The following is a 24793-nucleotide window of genomic DNA, read 5'->3' on the forward strand; positions in this document are numbered from 1 at the left end:
GTCGGTACCATCCATATTCCGGGTTGCCTGACTATGCGGGGTTACTTAAACCGTACGTAGGAGTGCCGTACGTAATTGCGGCATCGTTTCCAAGAGGTCCTTCATTTTTACCGACACTTCAATCTGCAACATTTGCTTCAGGATATTCTCCTCTGCCTCAGATCGGGAGGTACTTACCGCTTCCTGAGTGCTCCTTTGTGCCAACATTTCCTTCGCCACTTCCGCCTTGGCCTCTTGCACCCGCTACTTCTCCGTGCGAGGGTCCGGGTATGTGGCCTTCTTTGCCTGCGACCATGTGATTGCCAATACCCGTTCCTCCGTCCTGTCAATGTTGAGCAGGTTTACTCCAGACTTTGGGCATGTTCCATCATCGTGGTCTCCAGGCCCACACCATTTGCATAATTTTTGTGGAGTTTCTTCTGAGGTGCACTCTCTAGCAAAGTGGCCCCATTGATTGCAAGCTCGGCACTGGATCATTGGCCGTCCCTTTGCATCATATTGGATTCGGCTCCTATTATTATTATTGGTCCTCCCCCCTCGCCGGTTGTTCCGGTGTCCGCCAGATGATGCATTATTGTTGGCGGTTTGCGAAGTTCCGGCGGTCGGCTGCTCTTGCGTGAAGAGAACTTGTTGGTTCCTGGTTTTCATATTGTAGGGACATTCCTTTGTCAAATGTCCCGCAATCTGGCAAATGTCGCAGAAAGCCTTCTTGGGATAGGACCCCTTGGTGTGTCTGTCACTCCTACAGTCGGTACACCACACTTCATTTTCTTCCGTCTTACTTGTACTCCCTTTCATGGCTTTGAATTCTTTCAGCATTCGTTCCATGTCCTTTTGGAGCGCGTGTACCTTTTTACTCGATTCGCCATCGCTACTGCTCTCCCCGTCAGAATCTTCATCATCGTCAAATGAATATTTATTACTTTTCTTCTTCCTTGATGTTTTGTATTCGCTTTCTATATCCATCGCCCTGTTATAGGCGTCGTCATATGACGTCGGGGGTACAATCTTCATTTTTTTCCGTAGGGAGGATTTCAATCCTTCCACAAACCATCATTTTTTTAAGCCCTCAGCCGGTTGGCTCTCCATTTTACCCAACAATTCCTTTAGTCTCCTGTTGTATGCCCGTACTATCTCCTTAGTACCTTGCTTGGTACTGTATATCTCTGTTACAATTTCGTTGTCATCACGGAGCAACCGAAACTCCTCCGTGAATTCCTTCTGTAGGTTGGCCCATGTGGCCACTTTTTGCTTATCTACATCGGAGTACCAATCTATGGCGACTCCACGTAACGTGGCTGGGAACTGATGCACCCAGTCATTCTAGTCTGTCACTCCATTGGCAGACCAAATGGTTTCACATGTACGGCAGTGTCGTAGGGGGTCTTCCTTGCCGTCCCCTGTGAACTTTGGTAATTTTTGTTTACTCGCCATCCCGGGTCGTCTTCCTGGGGGCGGTTGTGTCTGCGTCTGCGGCCCTGCGTTGCTTCCTCCGGTGGCGTTGGTGGTGTGTCCTGCGTGGACGACTGGAGGTACGGTGTTTTGCCTGTCGTGTGTGGCACCTACACCTGTACTGTTGCCCTCCCCTTCGCTCTCACACACTCCCACTCCTGCTTCCCGTTGGTGATCTTCACTCCGTGGCGTAAGGGATAAGTTTCTAAACTAATCCCGAGTCTCCTCGATTAGATTTCGCCGTAACCTTGTTTCTTCCAGAAACTCTTCGTGGCTCCGCATCCTACGATGATCTGGCGACGCGTAGAAATTTCCGTCGGCCTCTGCACCCTCCGTGACACCTCCTTGGTTCCCCTCGGGCCCCCCTTCGGCAGGTCGTCCTTCGGCAAGTTGCCTCAGCCTCCGTCTACGTTCTACTTGCTGCTCCAGAATCAAGGCCCTCTGTGCAGCCTCCCACTCATTCGTTTCTAGTTTTTTATTTCTATCTTTATTCAGTAGGTTTGGCATTAATTGTCGCACATTTCCATAACTCTCAATTCATAAATCAAAGCATGTCTTTATTAATTCATCTACTCAAGTACAACTCGTGTCAATGACACTTTTATTTGAAAATAAAAAGTTCAATGTTCAATTCCCTCCTGGCCTAGCGCCATCTCATTTTGTTTCCCGTCAGCTGTTTTCTTCATAGTTGCGAAGGATCTGTTGGCGTCGCTCTTCCTGGGCAATCTCCTCCAGGTGCGCCTGTTGTGCTAGCGATGCTTGTGCAAGCAACCGGGGGAGGTGGTTCATCAACCGATTCACTACTGGGCTAACCTCCAGAGCTGTCCACACGGCACTTGGTGGGATTTCTGCCTCCGCCGCCTCTCGTCGGACGTAGCTCTAGATGGCTACCTAGAGTAGAATTGAAAATTCTCTCGTTGCCGTGTCTTCACCTGTGTAAAGTTCCGTTTGCGCGTTGTGTGTCGTCTGCCTCTGAGTTTACTTCACCAACTGGTAGGCCCATTGTGTCTGTGCGCCATCCGTGTCTTCCGTTCCCGAGTACGTCGAGGCAACGGCGCCAAATGTTTGCCGTCTCGGGTGAATACTTAAAGCAGGAAGTACCTAATGCAGAACAATGCCATAGATATCAGACAAGTATCAGATATGTTATTCTATTCATAATTCGTGTGTCCTTTACAAGTTACAATGAGGAGTATATAAAGATACCGAGGGGGTGCGGGCGCCAACCGCCGCATCGCAACTGCCACCCCTCGGGTGCCAACTAACAAACCCAATTTACGACTTAATTAACTATTCGTATTCCCGTATACAATAATGTGGCTAACAGCTGTCACCAGTATGATTATATTTCAAACAAAAAGAAGATAAGAATGATTTGGCATGCATTGTGCAGATGTTGTGTTATCTGCATGCACTTTAGAATATCTAAATAAAAAATTGTAGCTACAACCAACTTCAGATAAAAGACAGGGTCAGACTGAATGCCGCTGCAACAATTGGCATCTCCAAAAGGCACAACTAATATCTATACCAAAAATTTCTGATTCATGCTCAAGCTTATACTAAAAGACATATCTGGCTGCTGAATCCTTTTTTTTTAAAGGAAAACATTATATGATAAGATATGCCTCAAACAAGTTGTTCAAACCCCAACAAATTTGCATTCGAAAATATCGGCAAGTGAAGTATTCAACCTTATATGTCCCATGACTCAACCCATTTGAAAGCTACTGGATATTGCTTATAGTTACGTATAGGACATCCATTTTGAATTTTCAAGCATGTACAGATAATTGCATATCACTAATATGAAGTGATATCATTAGTGTTAAAGACAACCTGTTGGCTACATCAAGAATGGTACCACTTTATTTCTCAAGGAGTAAAAGGTTTTCAGCCATTTCCAGCAAGATTAATAATTTGAAATGCCCTTTCTATATCAATGATGACGTGAATTCATTCAAGCTAAAACATTTGATGATATTATAATAGCAATGCAATACAATGACAAGAAAAACACAGACCTGCGCATGACACTTATATCTTCAGCAGAGAGCTTTTGAGCTGTGTTGTTATCAACTAATGCTCTATTATCTTTATTATCTTTTTTCTCATGATCCTTCTCTGCTTCATCTTCCTGAAGAGTTTGTACTATAAGAGAGGAAATCAGAAGACAAGAAAAACTCTACATCAGTCAAGGCAACTGAAACATAAAAAAAAATGTTATATCGTTTGCCTTCTCAGCAAACTTCTAATACTCCTGCAGTATCTTAATAATGAATGCAAATTTTATTATGAGTAATTACAAAGATTCTATAACTATGCTAAAAATATGTAATTGAGTGCAAAACCATAGTGAAAAGAACACGGTTATACTGAGAGGGGTGGGGGGGGGGGGGGGGGGGTGGTGAATCAGTATAACAACAACTTTTACCAATTTAAACTTTTTCAACTTTAATCACAAGTATATAACTTATCTCATAGAGATATTCATTGCATACCAACATTCATATGTTATTTAACCTACGTTACCCCGAGTTTTTGGGACGGGGACGGCAGGGGACGGCGGGACACGTTTCCGGGACGGCAAAATTTTTTGCCAAATTTGGGGACGGCTATATAAAATATAGGAAAAATTTAAAATATATAGGAAAATTTCAAAATTCTAAATGTTCGTATGAAAACATGGATAAAGCATGCATACATACATTATATTCATATGAAAACAATAAAACATGGATATAGCATGTGTATGATACTATGAAAAGTTGAAAACATTTTAGAATGTAAATTCTGAACATACAACATTGTTAATACTCAATAGACAATATGCAATTATGCATTCATAAATCAGAATTTCAATTCATTCACATTGTCAATATGCATATCATAATAGATATTAAAGAAATAACATACAAAATGTCAAAACAAAGAGCTTAAATTTTTCCTACTTCTATCGACATAGTTTCCCCCCATATTTTTCAACGGGAGTTTGGGGGCAGCGCCCCCAAGGTGGGGTCAAGGGGCAGCGCTCCCTGTCGCGATACAGGGCGGGGTCGAGGGGCAGCGCCCCGCGAGGCCAAAAAAACTTATTCTTTAATAAAGGCGTTGGGTGTTATTTTTCTATTGACTCGCCGAGTTTGGCGATTTTTGGGCAATTTTCTAATCTCTGTGTCAAAATGCCCAAAGGCTACACTGCTGCCATATAGTTTCATTGTCAAAATTATGAATTAAATTAATAAATTTAAAATTTCATTAATGTTATCTTTTAATTTTTTTTATTTTTAATAACAATTTGAATTAATAAGGGGCCTATATTAAAAAAAATTTAAAATACAACTTTTTTTATTTTTTTAATATTTTTTAATGGCCTTAGATATGGGGGACGTCTGGCCGTCCCCGGGACGGATTGGGGACGTCCCAGCCGTCCCCAGCCGTCCCCGGGACGTACGGACGTCCCCCAGAGCTAGGGCAGGCGTCCCCCCGTTTCGGGGACATCCCCTCAAAATATAGGGCAATTTGGGGATGGGGGGAAACGTCCCCTGACCATCCCCAAGTCCCCAAAATGTCCCCGGGACGAGGACGGGGGTTTTCATGTCGGGGACGCGTCCCCAAGTAACTCAGGATTTAACTAATATGAACACAAGTAGAACACAAGATATATACGTGGAAACCCTTACCGGAGAAAACCACGGCAAATTAATGCTTTTATAAATTTCTTCTTTTACAATGTTTGTAGGCACCAACCTACTAGAGGCATCAACCCCTAAGTTTGTTTGTGAGCACCAACTCCCACTTCAGAATTCGAGAGCACCAACCCACTTCGCATAAATCTGATTTTCCACCTTGACAATATTGCTTCAACAACGGATGATGGATATTATTTTTCTATACAAAATACACTCTTATATCACTTCATGAATCTGATCTAACACATTCTATAAATCTACTCCAACACTCTTTACAAATCTGATCTAACACTACTTTATGGCTGCTCAATGACTGATCCAAAACCTGCTACAAATAGGGCACAAAATCTGTTCCAAAATCTGATCCAATTTTTTCTTCAATCAGACATAAAGTCTGCTCCAAATCTGATCCAAACTTCTGTACAAGATCTGCTCATAAGGCCTTCATAAAATCTTCATAAATCTGATATAAAGTTCATCTCATTTACTGCACACAAGTACATCTTAAGGATCTTATTTTTATTCCAAATTCAGCACACACAAACACACTTCAAACTTCTCACAAAGATTATTTATACCTTCAAATTTATTCACGAAGGGAGATATCTTTTCATTTCATGGGTCACATCTTTTTAAAAACTTAATTACTTTCATTTAAATTGAACTTTATTTATTCCTTTATCGGGTTTAACTTCAGATTAGTCTCCTTCCATAATGTCACACCTCTTGATTAGACGGCATTTGTTTTTCAAACAAATTAAACACGTTTTATCAAAACATTACTATGATTCAATTCTTTAATGGATTGCATTCTGTGTACTAATGAGACTTTTTCTTCCATTATCACAGCCTTGACTTTTATTACATTAATATTGGATGTGCACAACCATAATCTTCAAAGGGACTACAAGAAACAATTATTTCCCAGATTGTGAGTTTGTGTTTCTTCATGGTTTGATACCACTGCATTATTATTAATGGCATCCGCTGATTATTATTATTCTTCCTCATAGTATTTATCAAAACCCCTTGTTTCATTCTTCAAAACAAATCGTAGCCTTTCATCTTTAATAATTTCTGCCATAAACAATTAATATGTTTCTTCATACATTAATTGCACCTCTTTGTATACAAAGCACCCACTTTTTATTATCAAGTCCAACTGATATTGTGAGATATGGACCAGCTCTGATACCATGTGAGATTTTTCCAAGATCTAGAGGCAATGGAAAGCACAAATAAGAGAGACAAAATATATGATAGAAATAAACTATATTCTATCAAGAGAAAATACTGATCAACTGGATCATCAATCGTTACATACAATGAATATAAGCCTGCTTATATAGGCAAGGCTATATGGATATGTGAGCACACAAACATGACATGTGGCTCAATAAGAAACAAGGGTAGGTATGAAATAGGTGTGGGTAGGTAGGAGAAACAATATAATATTCCACATGAGGTGGATCACCCACTGAATGTGTAGTGTAACAACAAGCTCACACCATAAAAGGTGGAAATTCTCCTACACACACTATCCCAACATGGCACAAACAACCAAGTGTCTCATACCCAAACTACTATGAAATGCATGTACCTAAGTAAACTTAAGTAAGGTGTAATAATATCCAAGATGAATAATTATTTACACCAACACCCCCCCTTAAGTGCAACTTAGGGGAATGCACTTAAGTCTACAATGCAACTAAGCAATGCAAGATAGGTCCCGGCTACGAGGCCATGTTAGGTACCCATGTACAATGCAACTGCATGCAAACCAATGCAATGAAATCTCTCACAAAGAGGGGAAAGAGAGAAAAACCCAATGGGAAAAAACCCTCCCCCAAAAGAGAGATGAAAACTAGATACAAAGAACTCTCATAGAAGTATGTAAAGGACAAAACCCCATGTGAGGAAAAAGTCCTCCCCATATGAGAGAAGAAGAAGAGAGACTAGGAAGCCCCCCCTCAATCTGGAATCTACACCAATGATAGAAGCTCGAAGATGAATGAAGAAACTGCTCCATGAACGTCGAACAACATTCCTCCCCTTAGGAAGAAACAAAACCAAAGGTGTATCCATGAAGTCTCCCCAACCATGAAAGGAAGATGGAGAAAAAATACTCGTGATGAAAGGAATCTCTGAAAACTGCTCAAGTGTCCCCATGTCGATGCTGAAAGGTACCCCCTCCAAAGGTGGTAAACTGTGCCACACTATTGAAAAAGGCACTCCAAGATCTAGTGGAGATGAATGTAGAACAATATCCAAAGACTCGTATGTCTTCTCAAAAGATAAAGAGACCTCCTCCAAGTGTTGTACAAAAGTATCCACAATCATGTCAACCTCTAAAGATTGATCATGTAGAGAATGCACAAGAGGGTCAGAGTGATCCCTCACAACAATCAAAGAAGGATCATCTTCATCAAAGAGAAGATGAATGTCATGAGTGGTGTCTCCCAAATCTGCAATGTAGGAGTCCACAAACAAACCTGCAATGTCTGTCAAGTAGGCATCCCAATCAACTGAAGCTGGAAGACATGAAATACCCTGCTGCACTGAATCATAAGAAGGCAAAACTGTCGCACTAGCTGCATCATCAGGTGCAATAGGTGGTGTGATATCAATAGAAGGAGATGAAATGCAAGGCTCAAGAACGGGGTCACATGTGAGAATCCCCAAGTTCATATGCCCAAAGTTCTCCTCAAAATCTGAATCATCAACATAGGAAGAACCAACCTTATCAATAGGACCAAAATCTGAAAAAGAGTACAACTGAGATGCATGATCAACCACCCCAGTCGCAATGATAGCTCCACTCTCCAAGTCTCTAATGATAACTGAATCAGGTGTGAACTCCACAGTTTTCCTAGTTGCCCCATGTGTGATTTGATAGATGGAAAGAAGATTATTTGTCAAGTGGGGTACACAACACATCATTGAAGGAGTTATCCCCAATGGCAATAGATCCTTTCCCAATCACATCCATGTATGTATGATTGTCCATCAAAATCTGCGGCATGTGGCAAGGCTCAAATGTAGAAAACATAGACTACGAAGATGCCATATGATGAGAAGCCCCTGAATCTAGAAGCCATCTCCCTGAATCATGACTTGTAGTAGCACAAAGAGCTTGTCCCTTTCCTTTATCTGTCCCAAAAGAGTGATCCTTTCCTTTATTCTTGGAAGAAGAAGCTGATGTAGATATTCTAGAAGGTAGGTTGATTCTATTCTTCTCAAGAAGATTCTTCAACTCATCAATATCCTTCTTATAACAATGATGTTCATCATGTCCTGACTTCTTGCAATATCCACAAAAAAGATTGTCCTTATATGATTTCCTCTTAGGTGAGAATGGTGAATCACCTTGTTGTGGAGAGGAAGATTGTGCTCCATCTTGTTGTGGTTTTGACTTAGGTTGCTTTTGATTCTTGCCTTTTCCTTGATTGCTTTGATTCCCTTTATTAGCCACCAAAGCTTGTGACTTTGTAGATTTGAGAATCCCCATCGTGGTCAACTTAGATTGCTCAAGTATCAACATCTCGAAGAAGTGTATGAGGAACCTTGAGCTAACCTATGGGTGTGAAAGCTAGATACAAAAGCTGCATACTCTGAAGGAAGCTTGTCCAACAAGTTATAAACCAATTGAGCATCCTTTTTGTCAATTCCACAATCCTTTAGGTTTGCTCTTAGCTCAGTTGCTTTTGTGACATAATCTTGGATTGTATCAAAATCCTTTGGATCCAAAGTTGTGAGTTCACTATCAAGCTTGTAGCCCTTAATCTCATCAACTTGACCATACAATTTCTTAAAAATATCCCAAGCCTCTAAAATTGTTGTACACTTATCAATGTGAAAAATGAGGTCATCTGATACATACTTTATAAGAGTTCCAAGTGCCATAGCATTCTTAGTAAGTCATTCAATTTGAGCATTAGGATCAGCCTTAGGATCAGGTGGTGCTGTAATAGTTTCATTTACATAATGAATGAGTCATTTTTCCATTAGTTTACTCCATGCCTTAATTTTCCATGATGCATAATTATGATGAGTTAAAAGTGGAAATTTAGGAGAACCCATAGCACCAAAATGAAAAAATACAAAATAGAGAGAGGCACAATCACACAAGACACCCCCCCAAAATACTCAATCAAGAAACCCCCCCCAAAATGGTGATTTTGGCACTTTATACTTAGTGCGTATACAATGGGCCACTTGCAAAACAAGGCAAAGTGGACTTATGATTTCAATTTACAACTTTTCAAAATGAGATCTAAAAGACTTCAACAAATACTGCTAGTGATCTAAACTGAGATCCAAGCAAAATGCAAGTACCAAATATGCCAAAAATGGCCAAATACTGAAAGTATAATTTCTACTTAAAATCACTGCAAACAGATGGCAGATTATGAAAGTAGATGAAAAAATATGTATTTTCAAAAAAAACGGCACCTGAAAAGGAGTCCATATGAGCCCAAACGAAGCCTCCAAAGTTGTAAAAATCGGGATTTCACGATTTCTGAAAAACTTGTATCCGAAAATCAGAAAACTCCTGCACCACTGTACAGATCACAAAATTCTACCCCAAAACAAAAAAAATTGCTCGAAAAAACAAGTCCGTATGAGTGAGATATCGCTATTTGAAAATTGCTTGCAAAATTATAATTTCTGGAAAATTTCCGCCGCAGCGTCAAACTTCAAATGCCTCTAGATTTGGCCTTCGAAGTCCGATTTGGATGAAACAAAAGGCAAAACTGACTTTCTTGGTCCTCCTCAATCCAATGGTAACCTCAGATTTGACCCATCAAGCTTCAATAATAACCTACAATAGAAAACTTCAAAACACACAACCCCAAATAACATCAAATTTCTCTCAATTAGCAAACCAATGACACTCTAATGGCTCTGATACCATGTGAGATATGGACCAGCTCTGATACCATGTGAAATTTTTCCACGATCAAGAGGCAATGGAAAGCACAAATAAGAGAGACAAAATATATGATAGAAATAAACTGTATTCTATCAAGAGAAAATACTGATCAACTGGATCATCAATCGTTACATACAATGAATATAAGCCTGCTTATATAGGCAAGGCTATATGGATATGTGAGCACACAAACATGACATGTGGCTCAATAAGAAACAAGGGTAGGTATGAAATAGGTGTGGGTAGGTAGGAGAAACAATATAATATTCCACATGAGGTGGATCACCCACTGAATGTGGAGTGTAACAACAAGGTCACACCATAAAAGGTGGAAATTCTCCTACACACACTATCCCAATGTGGCACAAACACCCAAGTGTCTCATACCCAAACTACTATGAAATGCATGTACCTAAGTAAACTTAAGTAAGGTGTAATAATATCCAAGATGAATAATTATTTACACCAACAGATATAACATATAGTAATCGCTTCTTAACAAATCATTCTTTAGCATGATATTATTATTTTTAATATGAATCACAATCACCATGCATTCTAATCGTGGTTATAGTTGAATGGAAGTCGCTTTGATCAGATGTAAATCTTCAGTTTGAATTGCCATTTTATGTAATCGATCATCTCAACTATTATTCTTTGACATTAAAATATATTATAACCTTTCTATCGGACTTTATTTATTCAATTTCTTTCCATTTGTGATATTCCGTCTTAGCTTTCTAAGTCGCTGCTCATGCTCCAGCATGATCGATGCTTTCTTATGAAACAATTATTACTTTGACCATTAGTGATAATCGCTGCATTCTTTGAATCAATGTTTTGATGCTGCCTTGATGGGAATCAACATTTCTATTTATTCAGCCATCACACTAACAAACGGTCACTCTTTGGTCATGAGTCGACTTGCACATTAAAGAAGTCTCTCATCATTATCACTGGCTTCTTAATCTTTACTTGCTAAATGAAATCGCATGATCTTCATAGCAAGCCGGTCTACATTCCTCAATCTCTGTTTCTATACTCCAACCAGCACCGTAAATCACTTGGAACATTGAATATGTTTGATACGAACTTATTTGGGAAGTCAGCTATGTGTATTATGGCTATACATGAGATCGTTTTATTTATTAAGCATATACAACATAAAAGTGTATCATCACTGTGCAATGCCTTTTATGAAGTTGACCACCATTTTTATTTAATATATCACTGCACATGAAGTCGACCAATGTTCTTGAACCACTTCCGAAACTTGTTATTGCATGTATATAATATATCGCCGTATCAACATGATCGATCCCCAAAGAATTCTGCATATAATGAGGTCTCCATCTTCAAACTTTTCATTTGCTGCTTGCTCATACATTAATGCTATGAAGTCGGCAATGTTACTGATAACCAAAGTCGTAGTCTTCATTATATAATCGCTGATTCAGAGTCTTCTTTGTCTCAGCGCTATGTTACCATAAGTCTTTGATTACTGTCGCTGATCAGTCATGTATTACTATCGCTGTCATACATTAGTCTTTGTCCTCTATTATACGTCATTGCTGCATATGATCACTGCATACCTGTTGTGCCTTATGCACACACGCCCTGTTCCAAGGGACCCCATGCCTACAGTCTTCCCATAGGAAGGAGATAGAGACCCATGTTTAAAATCACCCTTGCAAAAGCCAAGTGAATATTTCTGGAAGTTCGCTCAAAAAAGCACAGAAATTGATAAACCCGAAGATCATTAAGTCAAGGGTGCTAAAGCAAAAATCGGCCTCCTAAGCCGAGATGAAAGATATCTCACAAATCGGTCTCCTAAGCCGAAATTGACCAAGTTCAAAACCACGCAAAAGGTCTTCCAAAGCCGAAAATGATGAAGTTAGAATTCATGCAACAGGTTAGAAAGCTTTAAGAGCTCACAAAATCAGCTAGTAAGCCAAAAAGTAAAGGCGAAAAGCATTGAAGTATAAAAGCTCTCAAAATAACCTTTTAGGCCGAAATTCACAAAATGCCTTTATAGGCCGAAAGATGCCCAAACTCGCAAAGTAAGATTAGAAGCTGAAAAGGGAGAAGAAGCTAGAGTTCGCATTTTAGCTCTCCAACGGGAGTCTAAATCGCACCTTAAGACTCATTTAAGCCAAAAAAGAAGAAAGAAAACAACTCACGAATACCCTTCTCAGGCCGAAAATGAAACCCTAGCTTGCGCAAGTCTATCAAATTCGGCCCGTAAGCCGAAAATTCAAAAGGCCGAAACTGAGCAAGAAGACTAAGTTCGCACAAACACTTTAACAAGCCGAAAATGCCGAAAAGGGAACAAAAACAAAATCTTGCGAATTGTCAAAATCGGCCGAACATTCTAAAACGCAAAGCATTATTGACTTGGATGAAATCACACTTTTGATTAGAAAGCTTGAAACTTGCCAATGGAAAGTTTTCCAACTTAAGCATTTAAATGAAATCTCTCATTTCGTTCGAGTGACCCGAAGTTTGTAAAACAAAACGTTTTACCTTAAGGGAAAGCCTCGCAAAAAGATCCATTTAGCCGAAGTTTGCTAAAGTGGGGGTATTTTAATAAAGTCTCTCCTCTCAACCCGCATGAAAAATCCAAAAGGTCAAAAGAGCAAATAAACAAAAGAAAATCATCTCCCATTTCATCCAAAGGGGCCGAAATATGAAGGGGATTCCTTTTAAAAGTAAAACTCTCGTTTCACTTCCCACGCCCGAAATTCAAAAAGGCAAGATATGTCTACTTTAAAAACATCTCACAAAAGGTGTCTAATGCCCGAAGTTCATCGTGAGAGAGGCCCGACGTCAATGAAAATTTAATATTTGTTTAATTTATTTAATTTTAAGAGGGGATCAATTCAAGTCGGAATTGATTGTTTGCAGGTCGATGACGTTGTTGGGAAGAACCAAGAGAAAGCCTGAAACATCAAGGAGCCTTGATCGCAACCAACGCCGGAGGAGGAAATACAGGAACGCAACATAGAACGCACGACGAAGCACAGAGAAGCGCGCCACCACCTGAACCAGAGATGAAGTCCACCAACAAGATTGAAGACAAAAGGCAAAAGAACACTCAAAGTATGCATTCTCAAAAGAATACACTGCTGGAAGAAATTCCAAAAAGTCAGTTTTAAAAACTGAGTTGTTTAAATGTAAAGGACTACTTGTGGGCCCCATCTATTGAATTCAAAATGAGGGGACACTAGTCAGTTATATCCAACTATCGGATAGACCTAAATTGATAACAAACAATTGTAGGTAGTTGAGATAGTGGTTGGGTGGATAACTGAGAATTGAATAGGCATGGGTTAAAGCTGCCATGCTTCTGGAAGGTAGATCAATCCTGCCCACTGATTCAATATGTAAAATCTATAAAAGGCAGAGGCCTTTCTTTTGTAAAAAGTTAGATTTTTAGACAATTAGATTGTTAGATTTTAGTTGGATAGTTAGAGTTTTTGTAGACAGTTAGAATAGGTTAGATTGTTAGAAGGTTAGAATTCAGTAGTTAGGAATAGAGTAGAAATGTTGCAGAAATTGTTGTAATAGAAGCTGAAATCAATATATGGACATTGATTTGGTGTTTATCATCTTGGTTTTAGTCTGTTTGCATGGTTTCCTTCAACAGTTTAGATAGATCTTCTTGGTGTGCAGGTATCTGATGGATTCAGGCTCATACCATTGAGGATATTTTGATTGTGTATCCGTGTGTATGGTTAGTCAGAGCCTTTCAAAATCGTGCTTAGTTCAATTGCAGGTGTCCGTCTGAGTTGCGCCAGAATTGGGTGTTTGGGCATGCACCTGTAGTCTGAAAATCTTCTAAGTCCCCTTGAAGATTGCACCGTTTCTGCGAGGTTGTGAGCTATTCTGGCCAAGCAGGGATTGGTTATGTTGAATCGGTCTACCCGCACACCAATCTTGTTAATCTCTGGTCTCTTCCCCCTTCTTCTTTGCTTTTATTTCCTAGTTCGAGAATTAGATGCTGACCAGCTTGTTGCGAAACGTAAGGCCCCTTGTGCTCCCAGCAAAAAAAATCGACCGTTGAGTTATCCCGCAGTCAAGAACTGACATTTGGAACCTTGAGGTTGTCCACTTTGATCGATTAAAAACAGCATTAGGGCTTCCTTATACAAGAGAGGATAGGATACTCGGCGAGTAAATTCTATTTTGCGTTGGCCAGATAGAGTCGTAGCAATGCGACTTTAGCCACGTCAACAATAACAACATCTTGTATATGGAGTTCATTTTCAATTCTGATCGTTCAATGATTTTATGTGGATGTCTTCTTCATATAAATCACAGCTATCCAATTCATATAGATCATCACCTTTGACAGGACTAATTTGTCTTCTTGCATCTTTGACATCAATGACAATATTTCCATCACATAGAAGACATCAAATGAACCAAATCCGCTCACCATGCCATACACTCCTTCAAAAGGCAACATGATTTGAGTCTCTGATTCTAATAATTGGCTCCTTTTACATTGAAATTCAAACAACTTAACAAGGAAGTTTATTATTTCTACATTCACCAAATGAAGCCCATCATATCCTGGCATTTATGCAGATGGAATGTGAAGGGGAATTTGCTAGATGCTTCACTTCTTGAGGATAGCCAAGGGTAGAGACTCTGGAGATGATGATAGCTTGGCATCCTGCCAGGCTTACAGTGGGGAAAAAGACATGGTCAAGTAATTTCAGTATTGTTTGGCATGGAGACCTCCTTCAAAGATCTATTCTTTCGGCCGAAGCGTCAAATAGTCTATACTAACAAGACCACACAGCACAGGGATGAGGCCCTCCGAATGATGCAGACAGTACGTGCCAAGATGACTAACCATATCTATAAATTCCAAGAACAACTTTCCTAGTAGGCACAACTCACCAAAGCATAACAGGTTAGAGTGATAGTCATGGAGGCAAAACTGGCCAAGGAGGAGGCAAAATTGGTTGAGAGGGAGAAGGAGATTGAGCAGACCAAATGCCAATTGGTTAGGTTGCACAAAAGATGAAGACAACATAGGGTGGGAGTTGGTAGCAGCTCAACATTTGAAGTTGAGCATAGAGGAGGTCCACGAACTTCAGCAACTCTAATCCCCTATGTCCACTCCCACATTTCCTATACATCCAAGGACATCTACTCATCCTACTTCTCAGCAATTTTTGTTTTGGTGTTGTTCAGTCCTGGATTTTGTCAATTGCCATCTGGAAAACAACTTTCTTTCTTGGGGACTGATGTAGTTTGGCAATAAATAAAATAAGTTTTTATGGAATTAAGTAATTAGTCTCCGACAAATGGTTTATTTGGTAGTTGCTGACGGTTGGCATTGTTGGCGGCAATATTGTACACAGAAATAAAGACTAGTTAATTATGTGTAATTATCTTGGTTAGTTGGCAATCGAGGGGTGGCAGTTGCGGTGCGACGGTTGGCGCTCGCACCCCCTCGGTATCGTTATATACTTCCGATGTAACTTGTGAAGGAGAACAATTAGGAATGGAATAACATCGCATATATTGCATCTGATATCTATGGCATTATTATTCTGCGTTATCTGTGTACTGTAAGTTATTCACCCAAGAGGGTAAACATTTGGCGCCGTTGCCTAGACGTACTCGGGAACGAAAGATGCGGATGGCGCACGAACACGAGGGGCCTACTCGTCGGTGAGATTAACCCAGAGGCCGACGACGCGCAAACGGAACAATCATCGTGGGACGCATAGCGTGATGGCAAGAGGCGAAGGGAAAATTGAACCCTGTAATAATCCCGGCACAATGTTGAGATAAATAGTGGCCGAAAGGAAAAATAATAAAAGTTTTTTTTTTGTACATGGCGTGTGCTTGCTATGTACGAAAGTGATTTATGCCCAATATATTAAATAAAGATAGAAAAAAAAAAAAGCAGAAACGGACGAGTGGGAGGCCGTGCAAAGGGCCTTGATTCTAGAGCAGCAAGTAGAACGTAGACGGAGGCTGAGGCAACTTGCCGAAGGACGACCTGCCGAAGGGTGGCCCGAGGGGAACCAAGGAGGTGTCACGGAGGGTGCAGAAGCCGACGGAAATTTCTACGCGTCGCTAGAACACCGTAGGGTGCGGAGCCACGAAGAGTTTCTGGAGGAAACAAGGTTAAGGAGAGATCTAGTCGAAGAGACCCGGGATCGGTTCAGAAACTTATCCCTTACACCACAAAGTGAGGATCACCAAAGGGAGTCAGGAGTGGGCGCGGGTGACAATGAAGGGGAGGATAACTGTACGGTAGGTGCCACACTCGGCAGGCAAAACACTGTACCTCCAGTCACCCACGCAAGACACACCACCGGCACTGGAGGGAGCGGCGCAGGGGCACAAACACAGCCACAGCCACCTCCAGGAAGACGACCCCCATCGATGGGGAGTAAACAGAAACTGCCGAAGTTCAATGGCGACGAGAAGGAAGATCCCGTCCACCATTGTCGAACATGCGAAACCATATGGTCAGCAAACGGTGTTACCGACCAAAACGAATGGGTAACACAGTTCCCAGCAACTTTAAGGGGAGTGGCCTTAGACCGGTACTCAGAGATGGATAAGGCCAAAGTCGACACATGGCCCGACCTGAAGAAGGAGTTTGGGATAGAGTTTCACCTCCTGAGAGATGACAACGAAATAGTCGCCGAGATCTATGGAACGAAGCAAAACAAGAACGAGACTGTCCGAGCCTATAGTCGGCGGCTGAAGGAACTATTGGGAAAAATGGAGAGTCAACCAGCAGATGGGTTGAAAAAGCGATGGTTCGTGGAGGGACTAAAGCATCCCCTCCGAAAGAAGATGAAAATCGTTCCACCTACATCGTACGAAGACGCATACAATAGAGCGATGGATCTCGAGAGCGAGACCAAGACATCGAAGAAAAAGAAGAAGAAGGATAGCTCGTCCGAGGAGGATGACTCGTCACAGGAAAGCAGCAGCGACAGCGAGGCTGGCAAATGGGTGCAAGCGCTCCAGAAAGACATGGAGCGAATGAGGAGGGAATTCAAAACAATGAGAAGCACCGGTCGGACCGAAGGGGATATATGGTGCACTGAGTGCAAAGAGGAGGGGCACACAAAGGGTACTTGCTCGAAGAAGGCATTCTGCGAGATTTGCCAAGTGATGGGACACTCCACCAAGGAGTGCCCATACAACATGAAAACCCAGAATACGCAAATGAACCAGGTGTTGTTCACGAAGCAGGCCACAACGTCCGCACCATCGAGTACGGGCCAACGAGCGAACAACAATGCAACCTCGGGAGGCTACCGAGATAACCGGTGGGGAGGACGAAACAACAATAACAACAATAACAACAAAAGGAGCCGGATCCAATACGACTCCAAAGGTCGACCAATGGTACAATGCAGAGCGTGCAGCCAGTGGGGGCACTTCGCCCGAGACTACCCGAAGGGAGAGGCCACGCAATATTTGTGCAAATGGTGCGGACCGGGAGACCACGAAGATGCCACCTGCCCGAAGTCCGGCGTCAACTTGCTCAATGTCGAGGAAACCAAAGAAGAGGAAGTGCTGGCCGTAACCCGCACCCAAGCCAGACACGCAATGTGCCCAGACCCGGAGATGGAGAAGCGAAGGGCACGGGAAGCACGGGAAGAAATTGAGAAAGAGAAAGAGAAATTGGTACACTTTGAGGAACTCGGAGTATGTCTCGGCTGGACGTGAGGTTGCCTTGGTGGATGCATAGAGGGCTCGGGAGGAGCTGATCACCAGGTTGGAGGCAGTAGTAGCGTGAGACTTAGCTCAGCGTACCCAGGAGTTGGATGCCGAGAGGGCAACGCCGGCTATCGAGGACAAATTGGCTAGGGAGACAGTATCATTTGAGTAGCAGTTGGTGGAGGCTGAGACTGAAAAGCATGTTTTGCAGACAAGTTTGGTTTAGGCACAGGAGGACTGTGATGTCGAAGGAAGCAATAATGGTGACATCCACACTTGAGCATAGGATGGTAGCAGAAAAGGGTTTTTCAAGCGAGGATGCAGCAGGTGTATAAGTTCTGGGCTCGACTGGCATCAGCAGTTCTGTTTATGTCATCTCTATTTTGTATTAAGTCGTCAGAGACGACTTCTTTTCTTTTGGGGGGGATGATGTTGGCAGCAATATTGTACACAGAAATAAAGACTAGTTAATTATGTGTAATTATCTTGGTTAGTTGGCAACCGAGGGGTGGCAATTGCGGTGCGACGGTTGGCGCTCACACCCCCTCGGTATCTTTATATACTTCCGAATGTAACTTGTGAAGGAGAACAATTAGGAATGGAATAACATCTCATATATTGCATCTGATATCTATGGCATTATTATTTTGCGTTATCTGTGTACTTTAAGTTATTCACCTGAGAGGGTAAACAGGCATTCTCAACCAACTTCAGCTTGGCTATATATTTTTTAATGTACTTGTAATCAAGGGCTGCACACATTAAATTCCTGTATCTATGGCACATCCAAGAATGAATGACTAAAAAGACATCTTTCTGGAATATTGTTGCGACTCGCAACAATATTATGTTCTTGCAAGTGATTGTTATTGTTATGTTATGTTATTCTGTTATTTTCGTTTACTCCCTATGAATTATTTAAATATAAAATACGAGTAAACAGTTCTCTTTCAAGTAGCCATGAGAACCAAGTCACAAATGCCTTAGCAAAGGCCAATTCCACTATACTGAGGTGGTTTTATGATGAGGAGACAAATCCAATAGAACTAGAGCTACAAAAAGATATAGAGGTGCAAATCATCAAGCATGAGCCTAAGAAATTAGCAAATGAAGATCCAAACACTAGAAATTGGACACTTGTAGCACTTTCAAGGGCACCTCAACATCACCCATTTAGGGTTAGTGGGAGTTATCCAAGCAGCAAATGACAATGCCTATTAACATCGAGTCTAGCCGTAAATTCATTTAAGGCATGATGGTCGAAAAAAGATTGAAGGCTAAAAACTGCACCTTATTCAATGGCTCAGTTGTTGATGGAATAACTATTCCATCCACCAAGATGATTCAACAACTCAAAATGATTTCTTTGGTGATCATAAGATGTGTGACGATTTCTACATTATAGGACTAGGAGAAGCACATATGTTCCTAGAAATAAAATGGTTACATTACCTTAAAAGTTTAAAAAAAATTATAAGTTTGTCCATGTAAATTTCAAACCTCCAAGGAAATGCATGGTGTTTAGAAGGATTCCAAATGGTTCACCTCAAGTGATCACTGCTAAGAGTTTTAAGATCTTCCATAAAGGAATGTCAAATGGGAAACTAGTTGCTTTGCAATGAAAGGCATGTGTACTACTTCACATTCGAGAAAGCGCTGCAGTCATCCTATTGGTATAGAAACCATTTTAGGTAAGCATAGTGTATGTTCAGTAATATGCCTCCAAGTATGCCACCAAATTGGGGTAACAAGACATCATAGAGTTGGAGTGGAGCTCTTGGTCACGGATTTGCAAAGATGAAATAGAGATGGCTATAAAAGAATTATTAGAAATGGGTCACATCAAATCCTATTCTAGCACATTTGCCTCATCTATAGTTCATGTGAAGAAAAAGGATGGCACAATAAGAATGTGCATCAATTACAAAGAATTAAACAAGAAGACTCAAAAATAGATATCTTATTCCCAAGATCGATGAGTTCATTAATGAGATGCATTGAACAGCCTACTTCATAAAGATTGTCCTGAAATCAGGCTATCATCAACTCTATGTGTGCGATGAGGATGTGCACAAGACAATTTTCAAACGCCACTTTAGATGATTTGAGTTTGTGGCCATGCCATTTGGTTTGACACATGTGATGGCCACTTTTCCATTTGCCATGAATCGGGTATTCAATGGATAGATTAAGAATATGGATGTGCTCTTTGATGGTATATTGATAAATATAATAAAACATGGGATGATCACTTGAAGAACTTGGCAAGCCCTCTTTGCTAGGGAATCTAAGTGTGAGTTTGAGTTTACAGCGACTTTGTACTTGGGCAATACCATTAGTACTCAAGGTATTTGAGCGGATCAACAAAGATCCAAGCCATCTTAGACTGGCCCACACCCACCACATCAACATCATTGTGAGGATTCACTGGCCTTTGCAACTGCTACAAGAGGCTTGTTAAGGGTTTTTCATAGTTGGTGTGATCAAGAAGAGAGCTTTCAAATGAAATGACTAAGCTCAAGAGACTTACGAGAAGCTCAAAGAGGAAACTAATTCATGCCTATACTTGCTATTCCAAATTTCTCCAACTGTGGACACTACCTATATGAAAACCATCAAGTAAAGGGGATATATTTAGTAGTGATGTAACTTGTGATTGAGTTGTTAATGGTTGTGTACTCAATAACTATAAACATTGTCATCTTAAAAGCAAGTCTATGTTAGAGATGGGCCCTCCCTTTATTTGATGACATTTGGAATAGCAACTATAGGCAAGAATTAGTTTCCAAAATCATCAAGTAAAGGGAGGGCCCATCTCTAACATAGAGTTGCTTTTAAAATGACAATGCTTATAGTTATTAGGTACACAACCAGCAACAACTGAATCACAAGTTACATCAGCACATAATGCCAACAAAATATAACAAGTCAGCTACAATCAAACATTATTAATCCAAATGTCTACACCACCATTAAGGTCAAGAATGCTGCAGCAAACCATAATAGTAATTATCCATAATAACATTCATCAATAAGCTGATTGAACTGAGCACATCCTCCAGTACCACAGTGCTCTCAGTTAATATTTTTTATCCCTATAGTTGAATTGTAATCATTTGTCTTGCATATATGTATACTGGCCTTCAAAGAAAAATGGAATTAATATCAAAAGAAAAGGATATTATGAATAAGATGAGTAAGAACCTTTTGAAGATGCAGATATACGTGAAAGATATGGACCTTTTGGTCCTCTTTCTACTTGAAAAAGGGTACCATATGGACTTCCAATCATAGGAGTCAATGAACATTTCAGCTTGCCGATTTTCAAAGTCCTGAAAGCAGTGCCAAATGACAAAGTTAAACCACAAAGATTAGAAAACCACACACTCCAAACCATTTTATCGGAACTGAAATGATGTATAGAACAGGTAGAGAATCAACAAAAATATAGATCAATCATTACACACAGAGAGATGATGGGCCTGGTGTGTGTTTCTAAGTTTGTCTTCAGTTCTCATACATGCTATTCTTTTTAACGAGCAGAAGAATACAGACCTAAAGACAGAGGATAAATATGTACTTAGCATTTATCTGTTTTTTTTTTCCAATTATAGCATTAAGTGATGAGTTATCTGGAGAAATTACTTGCCACTATTCAGTCATTTTAGTATATAGATAGCTTTGGGTGTGCAGAATTTTGTTTTCCGAGTAGTGTATGTACTCACTGAATTTTTAGGAACAGAAATGACAGATTAGTTGTCAGTTCTGGCAGACTTATTCCCGTAAGATATATTGGAATTATTCTCTAACTTTGAGTAGTTGGATTCATTACAGCGAGATTTAGAGTTTCTGAAGGAGACAGATGTGCTCTTCAAGTTGTTTTGAGCATTGTTAATTGAAGGCTCTCAAAATGTAATGTTTTGCTCCATTCCAACACTCTCATTACAGATCAGGCAAAGTGACTTAGGTTGTCAATGTAGCTTCAAGGACTTATGTTTGCCCCAATGTTCTTTTTAAGCATCGTATATTGAATAACTTAACATTTTTTCAAAAAAATGGATTTGGAATCTTTTAAGCATGAACGTGCTTCCAATCAAAGCTCTACTCAATGACTGGTCCTGATTCCAGCATGGGTAGCAGCGCTGATGGAATGTCCCGCCTAGCAGCATCCTCTTCCTTCCATGCCCTGCAGTATGGTTTAAATTATAGGTTGCGAGATGCCTCCCTTCACCCTCAATCTATGTGCAAGCTCTACTCCTTTGGCTGCTTCTCCAGCTCCTTTCTCTCCATGGAGCACTGAAACAGCAGTACCTGACATTGTTCAGCCAGCAGTGGTGGCAGCAGACTCTTATCCCCCTGATTCCAGGCTGATTGATGTAGGGATTAGAACAGTGGTAGCAGGTTTACAGATTTAAAGTCTGCATGAGGTGCTGAATTCAAGGTGTTGCAGGCTGCTCATCATTTTCTACCCAAAGAAGGATTTCCAAATCTGGTGCAAAAGTCTAAGAAGATTCCTAGTCTAGAAATGGAACTGGAGGTTGTTGTGGAAGCAGTGAAACACTTCCAAATATGGAGTTGATTTGCACATTCAATAAATTTTGGTCTACCCTTTGATTAACCTCAATAATTAGACTTCAAAGACTTGAAACTATATCTCTCTGATGATCTAGCGATTTTGAGATTAGGGCCTTTTTATTGATGTTTGCAGATTGGCGGATGATTATAAACATTTTGGAGGCAGGCCAATTGTATCAGGGCAAGGATTTTTGGGGCATAAAGCCATGGTACATGCTAGCATTTTAATTTGTAATTTTCAAGACAGCTCAATCCAGAACAGTATGTGAGGAGGACATGCCATATTTTTCCCTTGCAAGCCGAACTCTATCCATATACTCTCTGATTTCACAACTGAACAAATCTTCTACTCTTCACAAATGATATCTCATATTTGAGCAGTTTGAGTTTGTATGCTGCAATTCTAACTGAAAGTCTAATTAATCCTTCCATATTATTGATGTGGAAAGCTGATCCTCCTAGCTGCATCATAATCAGCTGCTTCCATTGCAACCTGATTACCATCTGTGAATGTGAAAGAGCGATGAAAGAGAAAATATCTTGCTTTGCAATTTGCAACTTCTCAATGTTTTCCTGACAACTTTCAGAGAAGGATTCTACATCTCAGAGAGCAATTGACAACTACCTATTTATTTGGGAATATGATAATTTTCAGAAATAGCTATCACTTTTAATCTTACTAACTTTTCCAATCCCCAAAACTCCATTGGCTCTAAATGCTGCTACTTGATGATATACAAACAATCATGGAATACCCCATCTCGAATCTCCTTTAGCAAAATGAATTGATCACCAATTGTTTTCAAGCTATCCTCACAAAGATCTCCAATCCACCATTAAATATTTCTTCCATGTGACACTAATTCATCAGGTTGTTGCTTTTGAGGTCCTTCATCTAATGTTGGTAGTGAACTTGTTCCTGGCTCTAATACTAAATTCACAAGATGAGAAATGGACACTCTCGATTACTTGTTTACTACCTTCAACCTTGATTTTACTTCATCATCCTTTTCTAACACTTTTGGTATTTTCTGTAGCAAAGTGCAAAAAATCAATATACCCTCGCCTATTTACAGGTCCTAAATTGACCTCTAAAAAATGAAAATCATCAGCTTGTACATATTGAATATTTTTATTTGTGATTGGAATGGCAGTTTTTGCAATAATGTGCCCTTCACCATTCTTTTTTAAGTTTGTCCATCTTTTGGATTTTCTTTTCCTCTATGATCAAGCTAGAGACTACACTCAAGCGGTTGTGCAACAATCACTCTCCTCTTCTTCTTTAGGATTTCTTGGAAACATTCTGCATTATCTGTACTTGGCCCTAGAATCTCTATCTCCTTTGCTATAATTTCTTCACTAGGTTGAATTGTTGAAGTGGGAGATGTAAGAATAGTAGATTTAGAAGCTTTGAAAAATATTCTAGCTAAATAGGGATTGGAACTAGTATGGTAACTATTGCTACTTCAGAAATTGGAAAACTGTTTACGAGAATGAGTGAAGGAAATTTCACCTTCTTCTTAGCAACAAGATTTCGACTTTTCATGCCTTAAACTTCCCTCAATTTCACTTGAAACTTTCATCTTTTTCTTTCGTTGAACACTTACAATTGCCTCTCCTGTATGAGGACCAACCTCTATACTCTTATTTGATTGTTTTAACCTTTTTCTCTGTGGCAGTATCTCTGCTTGTTCTGCTAACTTCCTTTCTAAAAATCCTCTAGATCCATCCATACTGCCTTATTCATCCAATCCTTGGAAATGTCATTCCTAACTGACCGATTAACTGGTGATAATGTTTGGATATTACCCCTTGACTGAACAAACGATTTTAAAAGAATATAAACTAAAGTTGGTCTCTCCTACGAAGTCACTGTCAAAATACAATTGATTTGTTACAAGTGCTATTCTTTTCCCATGCCTCCATGACTCACACAAATGACATAGGAAAGAAGTTTATTGGATGCATTTAATACATATAGGATGTCATTGCAAACAGATTATAAATTTCTACAGTCTATGTAAATATCTATTGTATGTTTTTGGATTTGATTGTGTATGAAAAATTTTGGACGTAAATAATTTTTACGTGATCCATCATAGGATGAGAGAGAGTTCAAGGAATTGTAAATTGTAAAATTGATGTTCTAAAAATTTCACAATCAAATCCAGAAACATAGAATAAATATTCTACGGATATATCAATATTCTAGTGTATATAGATTTAACATAAATTTTGCTAATGAAAACTTTAAAAAACATAAAATAAATTATTTTAAAGAAAGAAACAAGAATAATGTTTTTGAAAATACTCATTAAAGAATAAATTATATTATAAGTAAAGAAGAGCTATAACATGATCAAATGCCAATTGAAATCTCGAAATGGACCACTCTGCCCGCTTGGTTAATGGCTCTCCTGCCTGCAAGAATTTGAAT

General features: G+C 40.0%; 1 protein-coding gene across 2 annotated transcripts in view; it reads right to left on the reverse strand.

The window, feature by feature from the left end:
* Positions 1-24793, reverse strand: part of LOC131061502 (uncharacterized) — a 267609-nt gene that overhangs the window by 229791 nt on the left and 13025 nt on the right. For both annotated transcript variants that reach the window (XR_009358652.1, XM_057995217.2), the window contains exons 2-3: positions 20986-21113; positions 3477-3603 (exon numbers count right to left, since the gene is read on the reverse strand). Coding sequence is in view for 1 of the 2 variants with exons in the window: in XM_057995217.2 (XP_057851200.2) it covers positions 3477-3603; positions 20986-21113 (255 nt within the window). In the remaining variant the exon portion in view is untranslated. The remainder of the gene's footprint in view (positions 1-3476; positions 3604-20985; positions 21114-24793) is intronic.

Source organism: Cryptomeria japonica, chromosome 8, assembly GCF_030272615.1.
Source record: "Cryptomeria japonica chromosome 8, Sugi_1.0, whole genome shotgun sequence".
Taxonomy (NCBI): Eukaryota; Viridiplantae; Streptophyta; class Pinopsida; order Cupressales; family Cupressaceae; genus Cryptomeria; species Cryptomeria japonica.